The sequence below is a fragment of the Sesamum indicum genome, linkage group LG2, assembly GCF_000512975.1.
Source record: "Sesamum indicum cultivar Zhongzhi No. 13 linkage group LG2, S_indicum_v1.0, whole genome shotgun sequence".
Lineage (NCBI taxonomy): Eukaryota > Viridiplantae > Streptophyta > Magnoliopsida > Lamiales > Pedaliaceae > Sesamum > Sesamum indicum.
Window position 1 is genome coordinate 18,322,750 of NC_026146.1, and position 23,499 is coordinate 18,346,248.

Genomic DNA, 23,499 nt, shown 5'->3' on the forward strand with positions numbered 1-23,499 from the left:
TCGGGCGAATTATTTATTATTGTTTAAATATTTTGTTACCTCAACTGATAACTAATATATCTTGGTAAGTCGATCTCTAATTTGTTACAAGCTATAAGACATCTTGTGATATGTTTTCACTCTTAAAGAAACAATCACTTCATTACTTGCTAATATCTTATGCTGCCAGAGTTACAGGTAACCCTGCACCACATGAAACGCCATACGCCTGATATCTTATGCTGCCAGAGTTACAGGTAACCCTGCACCACATGAAACGCCATACGCCTGAAATTCTTCTTCTTTTATAGCAAAGAATTGAGCACCTATGGTTTAATGTCAAGTTCATGAAGCGCTTCATTTTTGTGACTTAACTGTTGGTGCAGTTTAAGTAACCAGGTTTGTCTTTTTAAGAAAATTCAGAATTATATCTCCCGTATCTCATCCTTTGTGTTTTAGACCTGCAGGCAATAGTAAGCAAATAATAAAAAACGTAAACCTTTGGAAACCCCCTTTTCAAGCTTTCCTCGTTTAAGGACCTGAATTCACTTTTCATGTCCAAACTCTTTATATCTTTCCAATCCTATTAGGTAGGTGGGTCTATGTGTGCGTATGCATTCTTGGATTGGAGAATGTATGGGTAGGAACAAGTTCAATCTTGTCTTTATTTAATCTATATTTCTATCTAAATACTCTATGTGTATATTTTCTGAGGGGTTAAAAATTATCATGATGTGTTTTTATATTGATAAAATTAAATTTATCTGAAAAGATGATACCAGATTAGTTTTCTCCTCATTCTTTTTACAAACATCTTATATATTTAATCATGTCCTCCCTCTTCTTTCATTTTACTTTTCTTGTTGAAGATTTTATTTTTTTTTTTTGTTTCTTTGTTTTAACGAGAAGAAAAATAAAGAAGTTATTAGTAATGCCTAATTGCTATAAATTGTTTGAATTGTTTTGTTATAAATATTTTCATTTACACTTAGAATATATTTTTTGGACTTGAATATTTGAGTTAGGCCGTGAATAATATTATTTGTAACTGATATGATAAATTTATATATATATATATATTTGAGAACAAATAAAAAAAATAAAAATAATTGGGTTTATTGAGTTAGACTCGCCTAATGGATTTTGTATCGGGGCGAGACAAGTGGATTCCAAATCCACCTCATTGCCACCCCTATTAATGATTCAATAACTGAATTAAAATAGTCGGAATATATTTAATTTTTTATGCACAATTTAATAAATATTTTAAAAAAGTTTAACCACCAAGGAGAGTGATTAATTAATTAAGTTTTTCAGAGGAAACAAGGGGGAAATTATTTTTTAAATGCACAGAAAAAAAGAAGAATTATGAAAATGGTACTATTAGATATAGGCAGAACTGGGATTCGAAATCCCGGTTCTGGCAAAATGTAAGAGAAAACAAAAATGCGACAAAACTGGGACTCGGTTTTGAAATGGGATTTCAAAATTGGCCAACTGCAATAGATCTCAGATTTGAAATTCCATTATGTACAAAGTTGATTATAATTATATTATGTAATTTTACTTAAAATAATTATATCAACTAATAATAAAAATTTGACAACAACCATATTGTGTGACTTTATTTGCACCAAGCATTTTTAAAATAATTATTATTAGAATATATTTTTATAAAAAATAATTTTAATTTAATATTTTTTATTAATATTGTGTACAAAAAATTGACAAAATTTGTGTTTATTTATATATATTGTGCATAAAAATTAACAATAATTATATTGTGTGACTCGAAATAACTACACGAGGTAATATTTTGTACTCGATATTAATAAAAATATTAAACTAAAATTAATTTTTTAATTAAAAATATCTTTTAATAATAATTATTTTTTGAAAAACGGGTTGGTGTGGTTGCTTCCAATAAGCCACGTAATATAATTATTGCCAATTTTTTGTCAATGAATATTAATAAACATACCGTTTTTATAATTGACAAAATAATATTGCGTGTTTATTAATATTTTGTACCAAAAAAAATGGCAACAATCATATTACATGACTTACTCGAAGCAGCAGCGCCAACCTATTTTTTTAAAAAATTAATTATAATTAGAATATATTTTTTAATTAAAAAATTAATCTTAATTTAATATTTTTATTAATATTGTGTATAAAATATTAGCTGCATAATTATTTCAAGTAAAGTCACAGAATATGATTATTGCCGATCTTAATGTACACGACATTAATAAAATTGTAATATTATTTTTGTCAATTTTTTATTATTAGTTGATATAATTATTTTAAGTAAAATTACATAATATAATTATGATCAATTTTTTGTACACAATGGGATTTCAAATCCCATATCAAAACTAGGATTTGAAATCCTAGTTCTGTAGCATGTTTTTTTTTTTAACATTGTGTCAGAATTGGAAATGGGATTTGGAATTTCGGTTATGTAGAGGTTTTTTTTTTTTTTTTTTTAAAAAAAAAAAATAGGATTCAAATTTCAGTGCTGCCTGTATTAGGATTCAAATTCAAGGCTAGTGATTATTGTGTATTGAAGTTGGAGAAAGTTCCAAGAAAACTTTAAAACTGAGCTATCGCTTCCTGAAGTTTCTACTGTCCCCTCGCAAATCGCAATTGTGTCTCTTTAAACGTTCTCCATGATTCGTAGCGAAGATTTCCAAGTCGCGACACGTGTCTTCATATCCATTGTCATCGACATGAATATCCCAAATTACCCCTGGAGCTCAGACTCCTCAGCTCCATTATAAATTCCTTCTCCTATTCTTAGATTGTAACGCCAGAAAGAGAATAAACCCAGAAGAATTGAAGTGCTCAAACAAAAATCAGAAAAAGTAAAAATCCTCAACACCAGAAATGGCAACATCACAGGTAACTTACTTGAGTTTATTTGTTCACTTAATTATCTTTTCGTGTTGATGTTTAATTTTTGTTTTTCTTCTGATTTAGGTTGAGGTGCAGGGTAGTGAGATGCAATTGGAGCACCTAGGCTTTGTGAGGATTCTGGCGATAAACGCTGCCGTCTTAGTGTCGAATCTCTACATCTATGCCAAGCAGAATTCCGGTCCCCTCAAATCCACTGTTGAAAAGGTCGAAGACGCCGTTACGACCGTTGTAAGCCCTGTTTATGAGAGATTCAAAGGCATTCCTACTGATATCCTTGTTTTTCTTGACAAGAAGGTAAATTTACTTCTTTTTTACCTCCACAGTTTCGTGGTAGCTGTTCTAGCAATTTCAACTTATTAATGCATTTTTTTTATACCTTGCTACTGCCGTCTTTAGGATATCTCCAAGATCCATATCTTGTTGATCGGGCTTCTGGTTCTTAGTCATGAGTTAGAGTTTCTCAATTAACTGGATCTTTTAGGGGGTGAATGATTTTATAGCGAAAATATTCATGCAGTATGTTGCATGTTTTAGTTCCTCTGCTACATTTTATGCTCTACTGCCAGTGGTATGTTTGGTCTTTGGTTTAGATCCGTTATAGGTCTTTTTTTCTTTTTTACTTTTGTGGTCATTGATCCAATCTAGGCCTTCTGTTAACGGTGTAATGATATTATGCTGCTCCAACTTGTGGTGGCGGCCTTGAGTTGTGAAGGAATTATCAATTTTTCTGTGCGTCTGATTAGAAACAATTGATTTAATTTTTGGCACTAATACTTGCTGATTTTTTGTATCCGTCTTGATCACTCTGCTGATGTTCACGTTGGGTCTTATTTGAAATTGTTTTCTTATTGTAGGTGGATGAGGCAACCTACAAATTCGATGAGCGGGCTCCACCGGCAGCGAAGAATGCAGCATCCAAGGCACACTCAATAGTGATGAAAGCATCAAAGGTATTACAAGACTTGGCAGAGGAAGCTAAAGTTGATGGTCCACTTGCTGCCATTTCTCATGCTGTTGAAATCTCCAAGCATTTTTCTGTGGACAAACTGGCTTTTTTGTGGTACAAAGCTAATCAGTATCCTGCTTTGCATGGAGTGTTTCAGATGGCTGTTCCCACCGCTGCTTACTGGTCAGACAAATACAATAAGTTGGTTAAAGACATGAGTTCGAAAGGTTATAGTTTCTTCAACTATGTTCCATTGATTCCAGTGGAAGAAATGGCCAAGGCATATAAGCAGGTGGAGGCAGCTGCCGGTAAGAAGGCAGATACAGGCAGCTCCAGTGAGAGTGAATCAAACAAGGAGTAGGACAGTGTCCTTTGCTGTGTAGTGTGCTTTGGTGTGAAGATAAGGTGTGTGCTGAGGTGAAGTAGGCCTCTCTGGAGATATGGGTGTTGTATGCTACTTGTAAATGAATCTCGAACAGGCGTGTAGTGTGATGCATGCTTCCATGCTTTATGTACATCCCTATGGTGTCAGTTGATGGTTCAGTATTTTACAGTTGGAGGACGTCTATTTTCTTGTTCTAATCAGTCATTTGGCCCATAAATGAACTAATCAGAATATGTTTAAGATAGGCACGAAGCTCAGAACCAATAAAAAAAGAATTGCGTTTGGAAAATAAATATTAACTTTAGCTACTTTGGGATTTGCATTCAATTTCGATTTGGCGATTTTCCGATGATTGTAGTTCATACGACTTTTATCTATTTTATACGTTAGTTGAGTTTTTACTAATTTAAATTTCTTGTGAATCTTTTATTTTACAAATTATCACATTACATTCAAAATAATTCTAGCAAAAAGTTAATTTAGAGTTGTCACTATAAAAATAAATTTTGAAAACTCCAACAAATTTGATAAAAGCATCAATCTGTAAAAAATTGTAAATAAAAAACATGTACAAAAATAATAGTAAAACATCCACCCAAATCCAATGATTTACATTAGGTCAAAACCCGGTTAGAGTAGTGTGAGTGCAGGAGTACCCATTGGTTGATTGATGGTTGTGATTTGAATGAATGGAAGGAAAATAAGGAGAGAGGTGAGTTTGGTGGGCAGAGGGTGTAAGCTGGTTTTCAATGTGTCATTACAGCAGAAGCGAACTAAAAAACTTACGACCAATATTCACAAGCGGAAACAGACAAAACAAAACCTCACCCACATTCTTCATTTTCTTTTTATACGCTAGAATCAAACATGAAAACTATTTTTGATGCCCTGCTTATTTCATCGTTCCTACTATCCTTCTTATTTCATATTTTGTGAATTCACTTTTGGAGTAAAGTTCCTTTGGTTTATCTCTCTTCATGCGGTATCCCTCTTTTCTCTGGCCGCTTTTCTATATTTCTTTCCCTTTATCATCCAACTTACACCCCTATTAATGCATATGCCAAAGCCTCTAACGCATTAATAGTAAGAGTCTGTCTATTCTATTCTCTTAATTTTCTTCCTCCACAGGCTCACACGCCTAAACCCCCCCATGGGCCGTTGCCTCTGCTACTCCACCAAGAACCACAATCTGATCCTCCCACTTCTGTTCACCAGCTCTAGTTGCACCACCATCGCTGAACAAAAGAAGATAAATATATAACTCAAGTTTGAAAACTTGGGGCATGTGGTTCTCCGTAGCCTCCTGATTCTTCGAGTTTCATCCTTTTGGTATAGGATTGTCAAGTAGTTGGTTTGGAGTAAGACTGCACCAGCCTTGTCACCGGTTCCAGAATTAACCCATCAACCATCCAGTTCAGTCAGGTCTGAGTCGTAGTATATTGTTTGTATAGACGATTGTTCATACCCCATCACAGAAATACTTTTTCGGTCATCATCACCATTCCACCAACAAAGGCACAATAACAGCTTATTTTAGTTATCAACTGCTGAGCAAAAATTCCTAATGTTTTGATTTCCAGTGCTCAAATTTGTCCTCCGAAATACTTTTCACTCTCCCAAGGAATTTTATTGAACTAAAAAGCCTATACAACATCTACTCCTAAACAAGTTACAAACTCTCAAAGTATATCAACTGATGTACTTGAGACACACACATGTTGATGCACATCTAGCTGTATACAGAAAGCATTAGAAAATGTGAGAAACTAACCGATTATTTGGAGGAAGAAGCATTAGCATGATCCTGGAGGAGGTCATCTGAGAATCCCAGAATATCTGGCATTGTGGCGCTCAAAGGTCCAGAAGCCATATGGACGTAGGGGAAAGCTCCACATTTCCTTAGTCTTTCCTGTACCAGTCTTTCAGTTCGTACAAATGCTCTTGAATCCCCTGTCTCTCTCCCTTGGATCCTCCATCAATTCTAGTATCAAATTCTCCCCAAACTCCATCATGAACCCCATTTGTAAAAATCACAAATAATAATTCAATTTAACCATAAAAAAAGAGGATCAACATGAAAAAAAGAAAAAAAAAGAGTAATCTAACAGAACATAACGAACTAAACAATGTAATAAATTAGATCGATAATAAAATCCTTGTTCGCTTTTCTTCTAGACTCAACTTTTTACTTTGAGGTTCTTATACTTAAATTCTAGGTGATATTAACATACATACATACTCCTTTACTAAAGACCCAAATCATCCAACAATTATGTTGTTAGAATAAATGAAATGGGCTTATCTTTTAGGCCCAATTAGAGTAGAGGTGGAACTGGGAATGCAGGTGTTGAAGTCACGGATTGATGCCCCTACCTGACATATGAAAAATTTGGGCATATCATATGTTACCGCCTTGAAATTAGATTTGTCGACACCACATAATAATAATTAGTGGATAAATTGGTCTTGTTGACTTTTTTCTCATTGACAAATTTAAGGCTGCCTGCCTGCCTGCTTGCCTGCTCCTATCAATCAGAGACATATATATAATTTTGCAATTCATAGGGAAGTAGTTGCCAAACACACTATCCAAATGAAAGAGAAAGGTAGAAGAGTAGCTGAATTATTTATGGTGAGACGTGAATGGGCATTAAATATTTGAAGAGGTTTTTCCAGCAGAGGTAATAAATGACCTAAGGTACAAAGGCGTCAACATTGGCCTAACCCCCACAAAACTGATTGAACAATACATGGCCCCATACTTTTTCATTTCTCAACCTAATTAATCTATATCTTAATTCCAAACGCTATATAAGAAAGGTAATCAACCTGCAGAATTCTGCAAGTTAGGCATTCGCCAGTCCAAAAAATTCACATCTCAAAGGAAATTTGCAAAAATCCTTAATGGTGGGTCCATTGCGTTAGGATGAAGCATCACTGATAATTGTATTTGAGGGGTAGGGGACAGATTAGTGATGAATTATTTGCCGTAAATGAAGAAAAACTCAAAGAGATGGGAAATAAGCATTGTTGCGCCCAGAATGGATGGATCACTCACTGTCCTTCACATTCTCAACCAAAAATTAGTTGCACCTCCAACCGACAAAACAAGGGGATGTGGGGGTTTAAATAGGTGTATGGGGTCGACCACAATGAGGGGCAGAGGGCTATATTTTGTTGTGTGACTACTAGGTTTGAATTTGTGGAGGTGATGTTGTTGTTGTAATAATGATAATAACAATTAATGTGCAGTGGATGCTTTTCCGTTGTTGGTTTCTTTAGGAGAATGGGGGGCATAAAGTAGGTCTGAGTCTGAGACAACTTCCACTCTTCCTTCCTTTACCCTCTTCCCAATCAATTCTTTTTTGTGCTTTGGTCAATCTCTTTACTACCTCACACATTTTGACTAACCCAAAAAAGGAACAGTAACTTGCCTGGGAATTACTTGCTACATACCTACCTCTAGCCTAGGATCCTCTCTGTCCCCCTCCATCCCCTCATCCAATTCCACTACTTTTTCACAAAATATTGTAGATTCAAATGAGCTTTCTTCTTTTCAGTCTTTACCCTAAAGTTAAGGCAGATTTCAAGCGAGGTGAAAGTGGATGTGGTTGCTTATAATTCTGAATGAATTTCACATTAATCCTCTCTTCACCTAATAATTTCCACTCCCCACTCCCAATTAATAATCAATCTGTCTCACTTTGTTTCCAAGAAAGAAATTCAATAACTCTACTCTGCCAAGGCAGACAGAGCTGACCCTCACCCACATTTCATGCTGTCTTTCAAAACATCAACAATCCCCTTATCATTTGGTCCCCCCTTTCCCTTCATTTACATTAATCAATAACAACTCACCATCATTATACATGTTTGTTTGTATGTATGTTCTTCCACCCCAATTCATTAAGCATTTCAAAATTAATATTTTGTATAATTTTGAGATATTGAAATTTTGATTTCTTACCCCTCTCTCTCTCTGGTTAAAGCCCCACTAAACTACCTTATATACTACTAGTACAGACAGACTACAGAGAGCGAGAGACAGTAAAAAGTTTTTTTTAAAAAAAAAAAAAAAAATCTCTCAGCTCGCATCACGTTTAACATTCCCTATACAAAAACTGACCATAACTAATACATTTTTAACTCACTTTTTCCCACTCCCACAAAATTTTGCCTCAAATCTTCCTCTTTTTTTCATTTCCACCCCTCAACTTCTCTCCCCCACTAGACTCCCGTGCCGTTACCGTCACATTCACAGTCCACCATCTCGCCGTTAACTTTCCTCCATTGCTTCTTCACCGTTGACATTACCGCCGCCGTTCAGGATATTGTTACCCTCATTTTCTCCATCCTCATCTGCCCACCTCTCCGCCGGTGTGCACTCCACCTTATGCCGGAGTTTCCAATCCAGCGCCTGACAAGCCCGCGAGCAATAATTCACCGCTCCACACACTGAACACCGACGAAATTCATGCCTCCTTGTCTCCGGCCTCCCGCATCCCGAATGAGAACATAATCGGAGCCCCGGACCCGGAATACCCCCGTTTCGACCCGAAAACCACTCTGATAAGAATCGGTTCGCGGGGTGAGCTTCCGGAGCAGGCACATTACAGCCGAAATCACTCAACAAAGGGCACCCGCCTCCCGCCGCGTGACGGTGGGTGTTACACGTCAGCCACGACCTGGGCACAACTGCCGATGGATTAGCGGCTAATACAATTGCCAGCTCACGCGCGTTGGCTTGGACTAAGAATCGGCGACCCTCGGCTATATTTTGCTTGACGCCGTAGCCGTCTTGCAGGCAGTGGCCGAGCTCACGAAGCGCATCGACGTGGCCGAGAAACGCGGCGCGTGCGCATAAGGCGACTCCGGCGCGGAGATCCTTGTCACTCTTAGTGCCGCCGCTGCCGTTGAACTGAATAACGGCGAGGGAGTAGAGCGCCGAAGCGTGTGAGCTAATCGCGGCCTTCGCCATTAAGGATGCCCCGCTTCCTCGGTTTTGCAAACAGTAGAATCGAATCTGTCCAGTAAATAATAGAAAATCTCAGTGATTAATTCTCAAGTTGTGTATTAAGCTTTGCATGTATGCCTACAATGCACACATGCATCGATTCTCATCTTTTGCTACCACAAGGAGCAACGATCAATATAACGGACGACATGAGAAAATTTCTAAAATTACTAACCATGCCGAGAGTGTAGCAGGCTTCCACATTTCCGGAATCGGCGCAGAGTTTCAGGAATCGGTGAGAGGACTCGGACCAGTTTTGGGCTTTGACCGCCAACATTTTCTGAGAGGCTCTTGATAAAACAAGAGAATGGAGGCCTAATCCGTTTAATCTTTTGCACCTGTTCACCCAGAATAAGCGAACAAACATTAGATTCAGATATGTATAAACCTGAAAAATGAAAATTTGAATCAATTTTTCCAAAAGATTACTCTTTTTTTTTTTTTCTGCATTAAAAGACAAAACAGATTAAAAAGTATCATCTTTCAGGGCATAAACCGATGGAACTAATAAATTAGCGAAAATAGTTGTCAATACAGTTCCCCTTAATGCGACAGTTTATGGGCTCAGTTTTCTTAAAAAAGCAGATTACCTTAATTTGAGTAAGAAAGAACTGTCAAAAATGAAATAAACAAGGGATTTACAAGATGTACAAACTTTTTCTCTCAGGAAAGAACATTTTATGGAAATTTCGTGAAATAAAATCTATTTCACAAAAAGAAGACGAGGGGAATTCCATACGTGATGAGGACATTGATGAAATCGGCAGGGCAGGCAGCGGTGGAGCTGAGCTTGCAGAGAATAGAGAGGAGAAGATCATCAGGCAAAGCGTCAAAGAAATCACATTCTCCGGCAACCACCGGGGAGGTTTTCAGCCTTTTCCGGCAGGCGAGGTTGTCTCCGGCGAGTTCCACTTTCCTTCTCTTCACCATTCCGATGTTGTCGTCCACACACCTATTCATCAGTTTAGGATAACACAGGCCTCTCCTGGTTCTCATATTACGTACTCTACAGTTGTTTGTGTGATTGTTCTTTTTTCTCTGCGCCCGTTTAACAGATAAATGAGAAAGGGGGGGCCTTATATATATATATATATATATATACACACACACACACACATAGGGGGGAGAGAGAGAGAGTGAGGAGAAGGCAACAGCAACAGCGACATGAAGTGTAAAATAAAAAAAAAAAAAAAAGCAAAAGTTGGGGGGGTTAAGTGAAATTAGAAGAAGGGGTTACAGATCTGTGTGTATTTATTAGTTACCTAAATAAAGAAGGTGGTGAAACGGCGTTGACCAGATCCTCCACCTCCGCCTTTCTGTGTACTACTTGTCTCTCATCCCAATCAACAACCTTTCTGCTCGAAAGCTCAGGAAAATACAATAATAATAGTTTGAGAAGATGAAATAATAGTAAGGCGGTGAGTAGAGTAGAGTAGAGTAGGTCTTCCAAACTCTTCTTCTCATCCCATGCAATTCTATTACAGACACACACTTTAATGTGTTTAAATGCATATGCAGCAGAATTGCAACCAAACAACCTTTTATTCCATAAACCAAAGGTTTGTTTGAGAATCAGTTGTAAAAAACCAACTTCAGTTAATCAAGAATTGGGGTAGTTAGTTGATGTGAGGAGGACGCGTTGTGGTTGAGAGTGGGGAAATTGTGTTGAGTAAGTAACAAATTCAGGTAGCAAATTCTGGGCTTCTCTGAAAGGTCAAACCACTGATTCAGCACTAACACAGGTTCAGTTACTCAATGTTTGTTTTTACTTGCCATTTTTTCCACTTTTTTCGGATTCCTTTTCTGCCCTTCTCCATTGCTTCCACCACACCCCATCCACTCTAATACTAATACTAATACAACCATTTTTACATTCTTATCCCAAATCCAATTTTATTCTTTATAACTATATAATCTTACTTACTTTGTAATTCATTATTTTTTTTCAATTGTACGAAAAATATATTGCACTTGTCATATAAATCTTGATTATAATTTCATAATAAACTTAAACCCCCACCATCACCTTCACAGTCACACACCTCCCTCTTTTTTTATTTTTTGTAAACTAAATGTATATAACAAATATTATCTTTTTTAATTTGTGAATGAAAATATGTATCCATTTTGTATAATAAAAATAGTTATAAAGGAGAATAATGAATGAGCAGCAGTTTGTGGTTGAGGGGATTGAATGTGAATTTGATGAAGATGGATCATCAGAAACGATTCATTCATTCTTCAATAATTTGGTTTTGGTAGTGACATCACACACTCACACACATGCAATTAGTGGGAAAATGTTTAGTAAATTGGAATTGAGGATAGAGCAATAATTAAGACAATCTTTTATTTTGAATATGAATAAATACAATACTTTCAATTATTTGCGATTTCTGTAGAGACTGTTGATCAAGTTTTCGTATTAAACGCAAATGTATGAATTTATTGTGGAATTACATATTCTCTTCATCCCATATAAATGGACACTCACATTCTGAATCACCACAATTACATACACATTATTTAAAGTTTATATATATAAAAACAAAAATCAATTTTTGTAAGTCAGACTACTAACTCATCACATAATCATACTTTATACAATAAATTTTTAGAAAAATTTTGTATCATGATTACAGAGAATTAAATCTAGCTATATGTTTTTAAAATATCAACAAGTTCCAATATAATAATCTCTTTAAGTTAATATCAACTCTTATATATGTAGCATTAGAAACATATAACTTTCAAAATATTCTAAATTTTACCTTTAAAAGCTATGAGAATTTATAGTTTATATAGAAAAATAATTACACATTAAATACTTTTATAAAATACTACTCAACAACAGAAGACAATCTTTTCTTGTAAAAAGAAATATAAAGATAAAGATATTATTGTGTGAAAGTTGTTTGGTCGATTGTCAATTATATATATATATACCAAAATTTTTTTCCTTATAATATAAAGATTCAGAAGTTTTAATTTAGAATATAATTATTAAAAGCATCCACGAAAAGTTCCACTTGATTTTTGGTAAGCTGAATATAAGTTTGTGGTTGTGGTTGTGGTCGCCCATTAATCTATCCACCTTCCTCACATTTAATACCACAATATATTCATATAAACCATTCCCAAAAAATATACTTTTTCTATTTTATTTTTTTAAAGTCAAACCCACAAGAAAAGAGCTTTTGCTTTCATGTTATTTTGTTTTTTGGGGGGTTATAAATAATTAAAAATTTGAATACACAATTAATTATCTTAAGCCGTGTTTGTGGTGGGCATGAAAACATAACAATAATAAACGGCGTGAAGAAAAATAATCGCGGTGGCGTGAGATAGCTGAAAACGCCGGCTTGATGTCACGTCGCCGTTAAATTAACAATTCCGGTCACATCAAGGAGAGACGTGCTTCACTCTATAACATTATTTGCATGCCACTCACATTTACTTTGCCCGCCCCGGATTTTTTTTAAGCTCATCTACAAATACGCAGCTTTCATTCAATTTTCCAAACTGGTTGCGTGAATGATTTTAATTTAAACCCCGGTTATATATTTATTAAACATAGATTTGACTCAATCAACCACCACATATTATGTTCTTTTGTTTACTTAAAATATATTAATTGAATATATATATATATATATAATATTTGAAATTTATAGAATAATTTTTCTCCATGTCTAAAAATATGATATATATATATAATCATTATTGATTTGCATAAAAATAGGTTAACCCAAATAGGTCCAAACAATCCAAAAAGAATAAAGAAATGAGAGGTGCGTAACATCCTAGGAGACCTACATCATGAGGAATGTATGCTGAAAAATTACTAGGCTCAACCCAAGAGGGAACACAGTTCGATCCAAGAAGGAGGCTTCGTACAAGGCCTACTGAACCTCAACCCCACCTTCTAAACCCAGCCTATAAAAAGCGAAGTGCGCCAAAATGCTGCAATCCTTTACCTCGAAAGGACTCCTTGAAGAAGTAGAAGTCCTCATTTGAAAGAAGTGCAGGTCAAGTTAAGGAGGAGATAAGACTGTGCCTTATCTCCAGATTTTTGCCTTCTTTTTCGGAAATGCAACGCATAAACAGAGTCACTACGAAAAGGGACCCTTCCTTATAAATACAGGCAGCATCCTCCCAACAGACAAACTTTCAAGCAGTTGGAAACTGCCTTGCTATTTCACATCAACTCTCTCAACTCGTGCTTTTGCCATATTTTATTCACGAAATCCTTATTTTTATTTTTATTTCTCATTTCAGTACCCCTCAACAGGGGCAATTTCAGTCCTCCAAAAAGCATACTTTCAGTCCTCCAGCGGGCATATCTTCTGCCCAACAATAAGGACACTTTCAGCCTGATGAGAGCGACACCTTCAATCCCTCTACGGGAACTCCCTCCATAATTTGAAAAATCACTCTCTATTCTTGCTTTAGCATTTAAATTGTACACTTAGCACAATTTCTATCACGAAATTGCTTACTCAATCACGATTTCTCCATACATTTCATTTCTTACGATTATTTTTCTTCTAAATTGAATACTAACTTGACCGTCGAAGTGTTAATACTTTTTTTGCAGGTCCCCTTTCAGGATTTGTATTCGTTTCGACCTAAGATTTGAGTATAGTGCATATTAATTGGACCTGTGCACTTTTTGAACACAACAGTTATTTATAAAAGTATTGTTCAGTATATACTTCGATATTGAGTTTTATATAAGTTTACATATTATATATAATAAGACTATCACTAAAATATGGCATATCTTTATATAATTCCAAACTTATAAAAATATTATAAAATTTATAAATTTTCGTGCAGGGCATGGGTTCATGCTAGATTCATTATACATTTTTTCAATGATAGGAAGATATATTAATTAATTTCCAAATTATGATTGAGGGAAATGATTAAATATTATATAACTATGTATATACAATGTAGGTATATATAGTTCTTGCGGGGGTCGACCTAATTACCTTATAATTATATAGGTCTTTTTGTTCCCTTTAATTTAATTTGTATGCTTAGATTAAACTTTATTAATGATTATGAGTTCCAAACAAAGCAATCTCAAACGTAAGTATAGGAAATAAATAAATAAAAAGTGATCAAGTTGAAATTAATTAATAAAATTGCTAAAACTAACAACTGCAAAATCCATGAATAAAGCTTGGTCTAATTAATACAATCTAAGTGTCCTAATTCTCCTAACATATATATATATATGTATATAATAATGAGAGGTAATTTTGGTTTTGGTGTGAATGAATGTAAGCTAGTCTCACATGCACCGGCATTGTCCCAACTAGACGAAAAACCGTTGAGAAACGTTTATCATCATCTGATTGTGCCGTTTCTTATTTGGTTAAATATGTTTTCGTGGCATTCATATTACTCACTATAAACAACATATGAAATTTAACAATGGTAGAGTTAAATATTTTTAGAAATTTAGGTATTGGTCTCATTTACACTAGATGAAATATAAACATGGATAAGTTGGGAAATGACATGGGTCTCAAGGACCACTCATGTCGTACCACCTGGGACCCATGTGTCCAAACCATGTTCAACTTCTTCTACAATGCATGAATAATAATAATTCAGTCGTAGCTAGGCCTATCAACTTATCATATCACTATTAATTAAAACACTTGTACATTTCTGTATTTAATATATTTTATGTTTATAAATCTATATATATACATATTATTATCATCGATTCATAAATTAATTATTTTAATGAATGAGGCCAATAAAATTCAAATTAAGAATTGAAGAAAACTAATAGAAAAAAAATGCACTTCAAATATGTACATGCCAATCTCAAGCTCTGAATTCTCTTATTCTAATTATTGACAAGTCCTTGTACAATGATTTGAAGGTACGTATATATACTTGTATATATTATACTGATCAGGACATGTAATTTATATATATATATATATAGGAGGTAGGTGTAAAAATCTCTACAACCATGCATATATATATATAATTGGCTAGAGATGCTTGATCCAACTCCAATATCTCTTTCATCCACAAAAACCAAAATATAAATCTCTCTTTCAAAAATATTTGTGATTTCGTAGTCAATTAGGAAACGTTTCAGATTATCAAAAATTGGAAAGCAAGTATATATATACCAAGTATTTTAACATTACTTAATAAAGTTTTAAAATGACATATAGTACGTAATTATGGTTGTAGTATGAATTGTAGGTACGTATGTATAGTGAAGCAATGAAGGATATATGTGGAGGTAGCAAGCTTAGCTTCTGAAATTAATTAAAAGGTATGAAGATAACTTTCCAGAATGGTCGGCAATAACAATTATTATATATGTACACAGCAACATGATGTTGATGGTGATTCTGACGACTTTTTGAGAAATTAAGATATATTAATGATGTTGACCACGTTTATGTATGTGGTGAATTATCGTATAACTTAGGCATCTTATTCTTGATTTGTTTTGGTAGTTGGTTCCTTTGCTTAAAAGGAGGGGAGTTGTACACTACTTATATACTTCTCCCTCCATTCATCCATATACATCTCTTTCACTCAATCAAAAACACACACATATAATTTGCATTCTGGTTTTGAAATTAAAAAAGGGGTTGTGTTTTTGGGACTAAAAGTCCGAAAATCATCATATTTTTTAAATTAAAAAGACGTGATTAAGTAGATTTACACAAGGTCATAATCCTGTTTATAAGCAGTAAAAGAAATTGATTAGAGGTAATTGCAAAATTACAGTAGTGATTAGATATTTAGGCGTGGTTAAGATGTTGGAAAGCAGGTTGGTGGGGTCACTGAATACGAGGGTAGTTCCCATTTGCGTGTACGTGCATGCATATGCATATGCATATTGTTGTTATGGAGGAAAGTATATATGGGGTTGCAAGCATTGGGTATTGGGTATTATTGGGTGATGTGATCTCTCTCACTTTACTACTGCAGATGGATCAAGTGAATGTCACACCTCCATTTCCATTCTCCTTAATACCTTGAACATGAGTATGTGCAGCAGGAAAGGAATAGAATAGAGAAGATCCTAAGCGCTAGTAGCTATTAATTGGTCCTGATGAACACTGTTGATCACACGCTTTTAAGACAAAATTCTGATTGATTTACTGAAAAACACATGTATCTACGACAACAGCATGCGAAATTGTTAGGTGGATTATGGGGTGCATGGGCGTGTAAGCAAGGTGAGTGAGGTTGCTTTATGCCTGCCTCTTCAGGGACAAATGTTAATTCGCCTTTACGTGTATGGTAAGTGAAGTTCCAACAAATTAACCCCGGCCCTATTTTGGTCCTTTCATTATATATATATATATATAATCATTTTCTTCTTTCGTTTCAAATTTGTGATGGCTCATGCATGCATGCATGGATGTCTAATATATATATAGATTTTTATAATTAATTAAGACAGCTAGGTTTGGATGATCATCAATTGTTGTAAGCAAGCAAGAGATAAGGTTGAAGATGAGGAGTTGGTGGAATACATATCTATCTCTAGTCTCTCTCTCTAAATATATATATATATATATATATATAGACACACACACAAGATGATGATGATGATGATCCTTTCACCTATTTATATGTGGACCGATACTTTCTAGCAAGTGGATATTAATTGTTACATGACTACGTACTTTTACTTGTTAAGGAAACACGAAAAGATATTTCAAATTCACTAATTAAATTAGTTATATAAAATAGGGAAAAAAATATAAGAATTTCCTTATGATATTGTAAATGAGCAAATTATCTCCTTATGAAAAAATAAATAGCAATTTACCTCTTATAATTTTTAAAATACAACAATTTATCTCTTTATGATTTTTAAAAATCAAGCAATTTAGCTCCCTGTATAAGGAGGTAAATTGCTTATTTTCAATATCACAAAGAGTAAATTGCTATTCACCTTATAAAATAGGAAGGAAAAGAAAAAGGCTGATTAGCTTTAGTTAGCACATTACTGAAAAAACTTGGAAATAAAAAAAAAAAAAAAAAAGTTGAAAAACTTGGATATAGATTTGAATGAAAGGAAAAAGGAGAAAAGGGGAAAAGAGTATTTCTTATTGAGAAAGAAAGCAATTGCAGCCAAACAATTATCATCATTTCTGGCAAAAGTTGTGGTACAGAATTACCCGAAAAGGCAATTTTTAAGATTAAGGTATGCAAGATATGTTTATCTTTTATAGAAATCTAAGGCTGTAACGTTATGATGATATATATTTCAGCATTTGAAGTTTCAGTAATTTTTTTATGTGTACGTACAACTACAAACATAATATTTTTAAATAATAATAATATGAATACATTAATTAATTAATTAGGATAACATAATAACAATTAATAAAAAAGTGGTGCATGGATTAGAGTTGGCGCCGTCTACCTATTTTTAATATCTAGTTGATACTTAATTTGTTTCTGCTATATCTTAATTAAAACCATAAGTATTATTGTGTTTTTTGCATTTTCTGTGGTTGGCAATAAACAGTACTGGTGCCCTTGACTTTAGGCCAAAATTACAAAGTAGATAATATATATGTGAATGTTTTGGTATTATATATGTAGGGAGGGAGGGAGGGAGGTAGGTTGCGTAAAATTCTGTCATTCTCATTCTCATTCTCATTCCAATTGAGTGGAGCAGTTAAAGCAATTATAATTAATAGTTAATCGGGATTTGTGAGGATTTAGCGTAACGAACCATAAATCACACTATATATGCACAAAAACACAAGTAGATGATTGTTGCTTAACGTTTTTAGGAACCCTAAACCTTCTTCTTCTTTGTTTTTTTAAAATCAGCTGGACCTGGGGAGTGATGCAGAATCCCAGTGAGTGGAACCAAATTCCTGCACCTGCCCCTAAACCTTTGAGTATTTCTCAAGCTATCTTAACATTCTCTTTTAATTTCTTCCTGAAGAGGGGTCGGGTGGACTCGTCTTTCTCTATCCATCATATTACTCAAACTCACCCACCTACTATTTCATGCTTAATATTTTCTTTTCCAAAACCTAAATTTTCCTTTTATAACAATTTATTTTCATCATTTATCTTTAACAATATTAAATTTATTTCTTTTATCTATCAATTTGTGATTCTTTTGTTCTTTTGATGATGGATGTTAATACTTCATCTTTATGATTTAAATATAATATAAATAAATATTTTTTCAATAAACCTAAACTCTTATACTATTTTAGACGAGTATTAGCTATGAGATATAAAATAAATAGAAATATTGACTAAATTTGATCTTGAAAAGTTATGTACGGGTAAAATTATCTAAACTTAAGTCAAATTACTAAAATAAACAATTTGAAAGTTATCAAACTAAAATTAAAATATATAAATTTAAACGACTAAAATGAATAACAAACAAACTTAAAGAACTAAACAAATAATTTTTTCTATTTGTTTTACACTGCTAAAGATAAACGTACCAATCCCTCTTGTAAAACTATTATGGCCCAAACCAAATGGTTGGGCCTTACTCAATGGACGGCCGAATCTACTTAGGCCCAGAGACCCGCTATCCACCAACCCGGCATTGAAAGGTTCAACCCGGTTGCCTTATACTTAATCCACCTCTTCACTTCTAAACCCTAATTTCCCTTTCACCTTCTCTCTTCCATTTGCTCTTCTCCTCTCGTCTTCAAACGACTCTTTGGGTTCTTTCCCAGCCCTTTGTCTTCTGTGCTTCTTACCTTCTCCAGAAAATGGCCGTTAATGAACCCTCCTTGGCTAGCCTCTTTAAATGGCTGGTTCTTGTCGGTTTATGGTTAACAAAATAACAAGTAAGTATTCTGTCTTCTTCTTCCCTTCTCTGAAACTCGAAAGCCTTTGTGGCAAACCCTAAAAGCCTCTGTGGCATTTCCTTTGTGGTAACCCTCAAAGCCTTCTGTGGCATTTTTTTGGTGGATTTCTGAGGAACCTTTGTGGTTCGAAAGCCTCTGTGGCTTTTGTGTGATTTGTGCAACCTTGAGTAAGATTATGGCCTTGGGTCTTAGGCCTCTGAGCCGATAACTGCAAGTGTTTTATGTTCCCCTTTATACCCTTATGTTACATTTCCCCAATTTAGTTATTGTAAGTTTATTTCTGTTATATAGGGCCATTGTAATTGGTTATAGAAAGGTTTGTAATAATTTTTAAAGTTTATGTAATTTCTTGTATTGTAATGCTGCCGGAGATCGATCCACTCCTCACACCTGTTGTTAATTAATGAAATTCAGCACTTTGTTCTCAGAATTTAAACTACTTGTATTAATTAGTTAAATCTGTTTATCTTTTTATTATTACAAAATTAAGAAAGACACACATTCGGAAGGGTGGAGGGAGAAAAGATTAAGAAATAATGAATGTGTACATCAGCAAAACCGGGATCCAATTACAGATGAATAATTGGACAGGTGAAAAAGTGTGACAACAATTTATAATATATATATTATGTTGGTGAACAACAGTTGCATTAAGCATAATTAATGTATAATTAGAGAAATAATATGTACGTAGATGGTTATTAACAGCAGGTCAGATGTCGTTGTTAAGAATAAGAGCTCTTTCTTATCGACATGAAAATTAAAATAAGGGTAGCTGTTCAACAAAGATTAATATGCGACGTTCAATGTGAACAGTAGTGTAGTGATTTAGGAAAGATGGATGTAATTAATTAGTTTTGAGGTGCAGGTGATTGATGCAAGAAATTAAATTTTAATAGAATTAATTAGGGGCGTCCAAAAGAGCGACATGCTCAAAGTTGGTCGATTAGGTGGTTCTTATTTCTCGCATGAATTCAATTAAGACAAACATTGTGATGTTAGGCCGGCCGGCCGGTATCTAATTGTGAAGCCGAGTGATTTCTATTACACAATTTCAACATTTCTTGTGATGCACTCATCAACAAATTAATACTAGCTAGTTATTAATTAATATTGCCGGTTCCTTAATAATTCTTGTCAAATTTGAATTTCTTTTCACAATTTGTCTTAAAAATTGAGGGGGATTGATGTTGATGCCTCAAAATTTAGTACAAGCACTCCAGAATTTATTTTATGAGCAGAATACAGTTGAATTTGGAAAGTAAATAGTATGTATGTATATATATAGTGTCTTTAATTTGAGAGTGTAGATGTGTAAGGATGGCAGTGGGTAGCTAGTATGTGAAAAAACACATAAGCAGTAATATTATAATTATTAGGTGCTGCTGAGATAAACACAAGCAGATAAACAAAATGATTGTTTCAGTTGGGGCCAACAATTTTTTGCCAAATTACAAACCTAAGTAATTTTAATACATATGCTACGTATTGCACTATATACCTACATACATACATATCTTTAATTGTATCTAGTAATTTCAGAAAAGCAATCGATTGTGTTTTGGGCATTCTCTTCCAATCCATAGACATGAATTATTATGTCAAAAGACTGCGCCCCTTGCCTTGTTGACCCAGCAACCAGGGTCTGGTCAGGGACGACATTCACTTTATTCTTTCTCTTGTCCGTAACCATCGACTTTTTGATTGCTACCTTAATTTCAGGTGGAGCACATGAGTACGTAGGATTGTATATATGACCAAACACATGCCTGGTTCGAAAAAGTAAAGCAGGGAATGAATCTTGGGTTGGCTCTCTAGTCTCTAGCATAATCATATATATAGGGTAACACCTCAACCCTCCATCATTCATCTAACATCATCTGCCTAACTGCTCAAACGGATCTCAACTACAAGTTCATATATTATTAATGTTTGGTTGGTCTCAAACCATTTCATTTATTACTACTCTCGTCTCCAACCCTACTCTATTCCATTAGACCCACTTAATATCCATATGTCTCTACACCCAATCAAAAATCATGAATTTCCAGCCATATTGTCACCCCTGCTATGCTCTAACGAAATTAAACCACCTGCTCCACAACACGACAAGCATTTCAAATGGACTTGGCCTCACATACTCCAACCACAACATAATTTGGGCCAGGCCCAACCTAAGCACCAAAAGTTTAAGTTACAAAAATATGTACAGGGCCCAACACTCACCCTTTCATTTCTCAGTTTCTCTCAATACTTGGAATTTGAACATGTTCAACTAATTTGAATGATTACTTAGCTTTCTGTCTTTTGTGTATTTAATTTGTGTATAGAAACATGGGATCATGAAACATTCGGTAGATCAAGCCGACAATCGAAAATTTTATTTGGACTAGTAACATAAGAACTCATATCTAGGTCTAGGCCCCATTCAACCAAAAGAGAATAATTAATTTGTTGGGCTTATATAGCTTTTTTACTTGTGTTGGGCCCAAATTATACTAGAGTTGCCCAACTGTTTGATACCCGCAATCCTTATGGCATCATACACCATCCCGCATCCTAGCAAAATTCACTGTTGGGATTGGTAACCGGCGGAATCTCAAAATGCCATAGCCTTCCCTCAGCCTTCACCAAATTCCTCTTACACAAGAACATTTCTGCATACGTCTTCTCCACCTTGCGGTCCACGTCGTGCAAGAACACGTGCGTCACACCCGAACCTTTCCGGTTCCTCGCCATAACCGCTGCTGAATATATGGCGGCCATCCTTCCCGGCGCCTCCGGGAAGTACCCGCGCGGAGCATCGATCATTATCAAATCCCATTCTGTATCATACACCTTATCCGATAGCATGTTTAGTGCTAACCTGCACCACCAGCGCTAATATATTAATAATCACGATTGACTACTCCGAGCTAGCTGTATTATTGTATTACAGTATTATTTGGTTTGTTGAATGCAGTTAATAAGTTGAACTTGCTGAAAAAATTTACATACAATCACATTTAATATAGTAATTAATATATAGTTTCTTACCAAAATTTGTTATGTAATAAGAATTTTCGCGTACTAGCTAGAGTAGTATTTTATGGTGATTTTTGTTTTATTAGAAAAGCGGCAGTCGAAATTGCGATTCTCTTCTCTTGTATAAAGACATACTATACAAATAATAATAATAGAGGAATTAGTAAAGATAGATAGACACACCTGCATTTACTATTGCCACGGAGGAAGGAGTTGGTCGGCGAACAGAGGGGTTCAGTTCGGTAGTGTTGGAGCAGTTCGTCAGCCTCTGAGAGTTGAGTTCTATATGCCACCGTTTCGGCTTCAAGGGCAGGGGCGTCTTTTAGCACCGCCTGGTACCACTTGGGATCCTCTTCCAGGAATAACGTCCTGCCACGTGGATTGAGTGCCGCCCACATTAGGGAATCATGCCCCAGCCCGAACACCAGGAAATTGCATGGCGCAGTGGCTTTGAGAACGTCGAATGAGACCGTGACCTCGCCCAACGATTGCTGCGGCACCACCTGTGATGTCGCATAGTGCCGAATAGCTTCCATCTGGATCGTCGTCCCTTCTTCAACAGAACCCGCCCTACCCAATCCCCCACCGCCGATGCAGAAGAGAGGGTTAGAATTTGGAGTTCTGAGGAAGGAAGCAATGAGAAACGCTCCGCCGAACAAACACACCACCAGGAGGCCCAGACGCCATGGATTCTCTGAGTTGAAGTTTTTGCGTAGCATTTTTCTCCACTAAATAATTAATGTAATGATATTATTATATGTCCTTCTCGGACGAGGAAAATTGTTTGTATAGAATCGATCTGTACTGTGTGTTCAGTAAGTGATGATGATAAAAAAAGAAAAAAAACACAAGGAAGTGGTAAAGAGGTGGATAAATTAAAAGCATATGTAATTACACTTGTGTCGATTCTGTCTCAGATTTGTTGTCTGTGTCTTCTTGTTTTGCGGTTTGTTGTGGTTGACAATGGGTACCATTATCCGCCACTGAAAATTGATTGGCAGTCTGTACTGTACCCCTAAAATAGTGGAATTCGTGTTCGTACGTAGATTGATATATATACATATAGTATGTAGGTAGGTAATAATTTTGTTTATTCTTTATCCTTAACTTAATTGGGTTAAGAATTTTGTTAATGGTATTTCTATATATTGTAATTATTTGTAAGATATGAACTTCACTTTTTTCATGTACTCGTCCTTCAGTCTTTATTTATTTTATTTTCATATTAAACCTAGAAAATAAATTTCTTTAAAATCAGGGCTTGGGATATACATTTCCTCTTTAATTTTTTTGTGCACATACATCGAATATGTCACATACAAGTAGAGTGAGAACATTATTGTGACATCTTATTTAATTTTTAAATCTTAAA

General features: G+C 35.0%; 3 protein-coding genes across 4 annotated transcripts; 1 reads left to right on the plus strand and 2 right to left on the minus strand.

The window, feature by feature from the left end:
- On the plus strand, nucleotides 2,730–4,473 carry LOC105156705 (REF/SRPP-like protein At1g67360). Of its 2 annotated transcripts, none has more exons than XM_011072922.2 (3): nucleotides 2,730–2,883; nucleotides 2,962–3,192; nucleotides 3,753–4,473. In XM_011072922.2, the coding sequence occupies exons 1-3, from the start codon at nucleotides 2,869–2,871 to the stop codon at nucleotides 4,203–4,205; spliced, it is 699 nt and encodes a 232-aa protein (XP_011071224.1). In that variant the 5' UTR covers nucleotides 2,730–2,868; the 3' UTR covers nucleotides 4,206–4,473. The 2 variants fall into 2 exon arrangements, with proteins under 2 accessions (XP_011071224.1, XP_011071225.1); XM_011072923.2 differs by having other exon boundaries at nucleotides 2,773–2,883; nucleotides 2,974–3,192.
- Nucleotides 8,421–10,886, minus strand: LOC105156706 (F-box protein At1g67340). The gene is made up of 4 exons (XM_011072924.2): nucleotides 10,506–10,886; nucleotides 9,983–10,281; nucleotides 9,419–9,581; nucleotides 8,421–9,252 (listed from the first exon to the last, which is right to left on the minus strand). The coding sequence occupies exons 2-4, from the start codon at nucleotides 10,237–10,239 to the stop codon at nucleotides 8,506–8,508; spliced, it is 1,167 nt and encodes a 388-aa protein (XP_011071226.1). The 5' UTR covers nucleotides 10,240–10,281; nucleotides 10,506–10,886; the 3' UTR covers nucleotides 8,421–8,505.
- On the minus strand, nucleotides 21,380–22,992 carry LOC105156708 (probable methyltransferase At1g27930). The gene is made up of 2 exons (XM_011072925.2): nucleotides 22,311–22,992; nucleotides 21,380–21,969 (listed from the first exon to the last, which is right to left on the minus strand). Exons 1-2 carry the CDS (start codon nucleotides 22,844–22,846, stop codon nucleotides 21,663–21,665), a joined length of 843 nt encoding a protein of 280 aa, XP_011071227.1. The 5' UTR covers nucleotides 22,847–22,992; the 3' UTR covers nucleotides 21,380–21,662.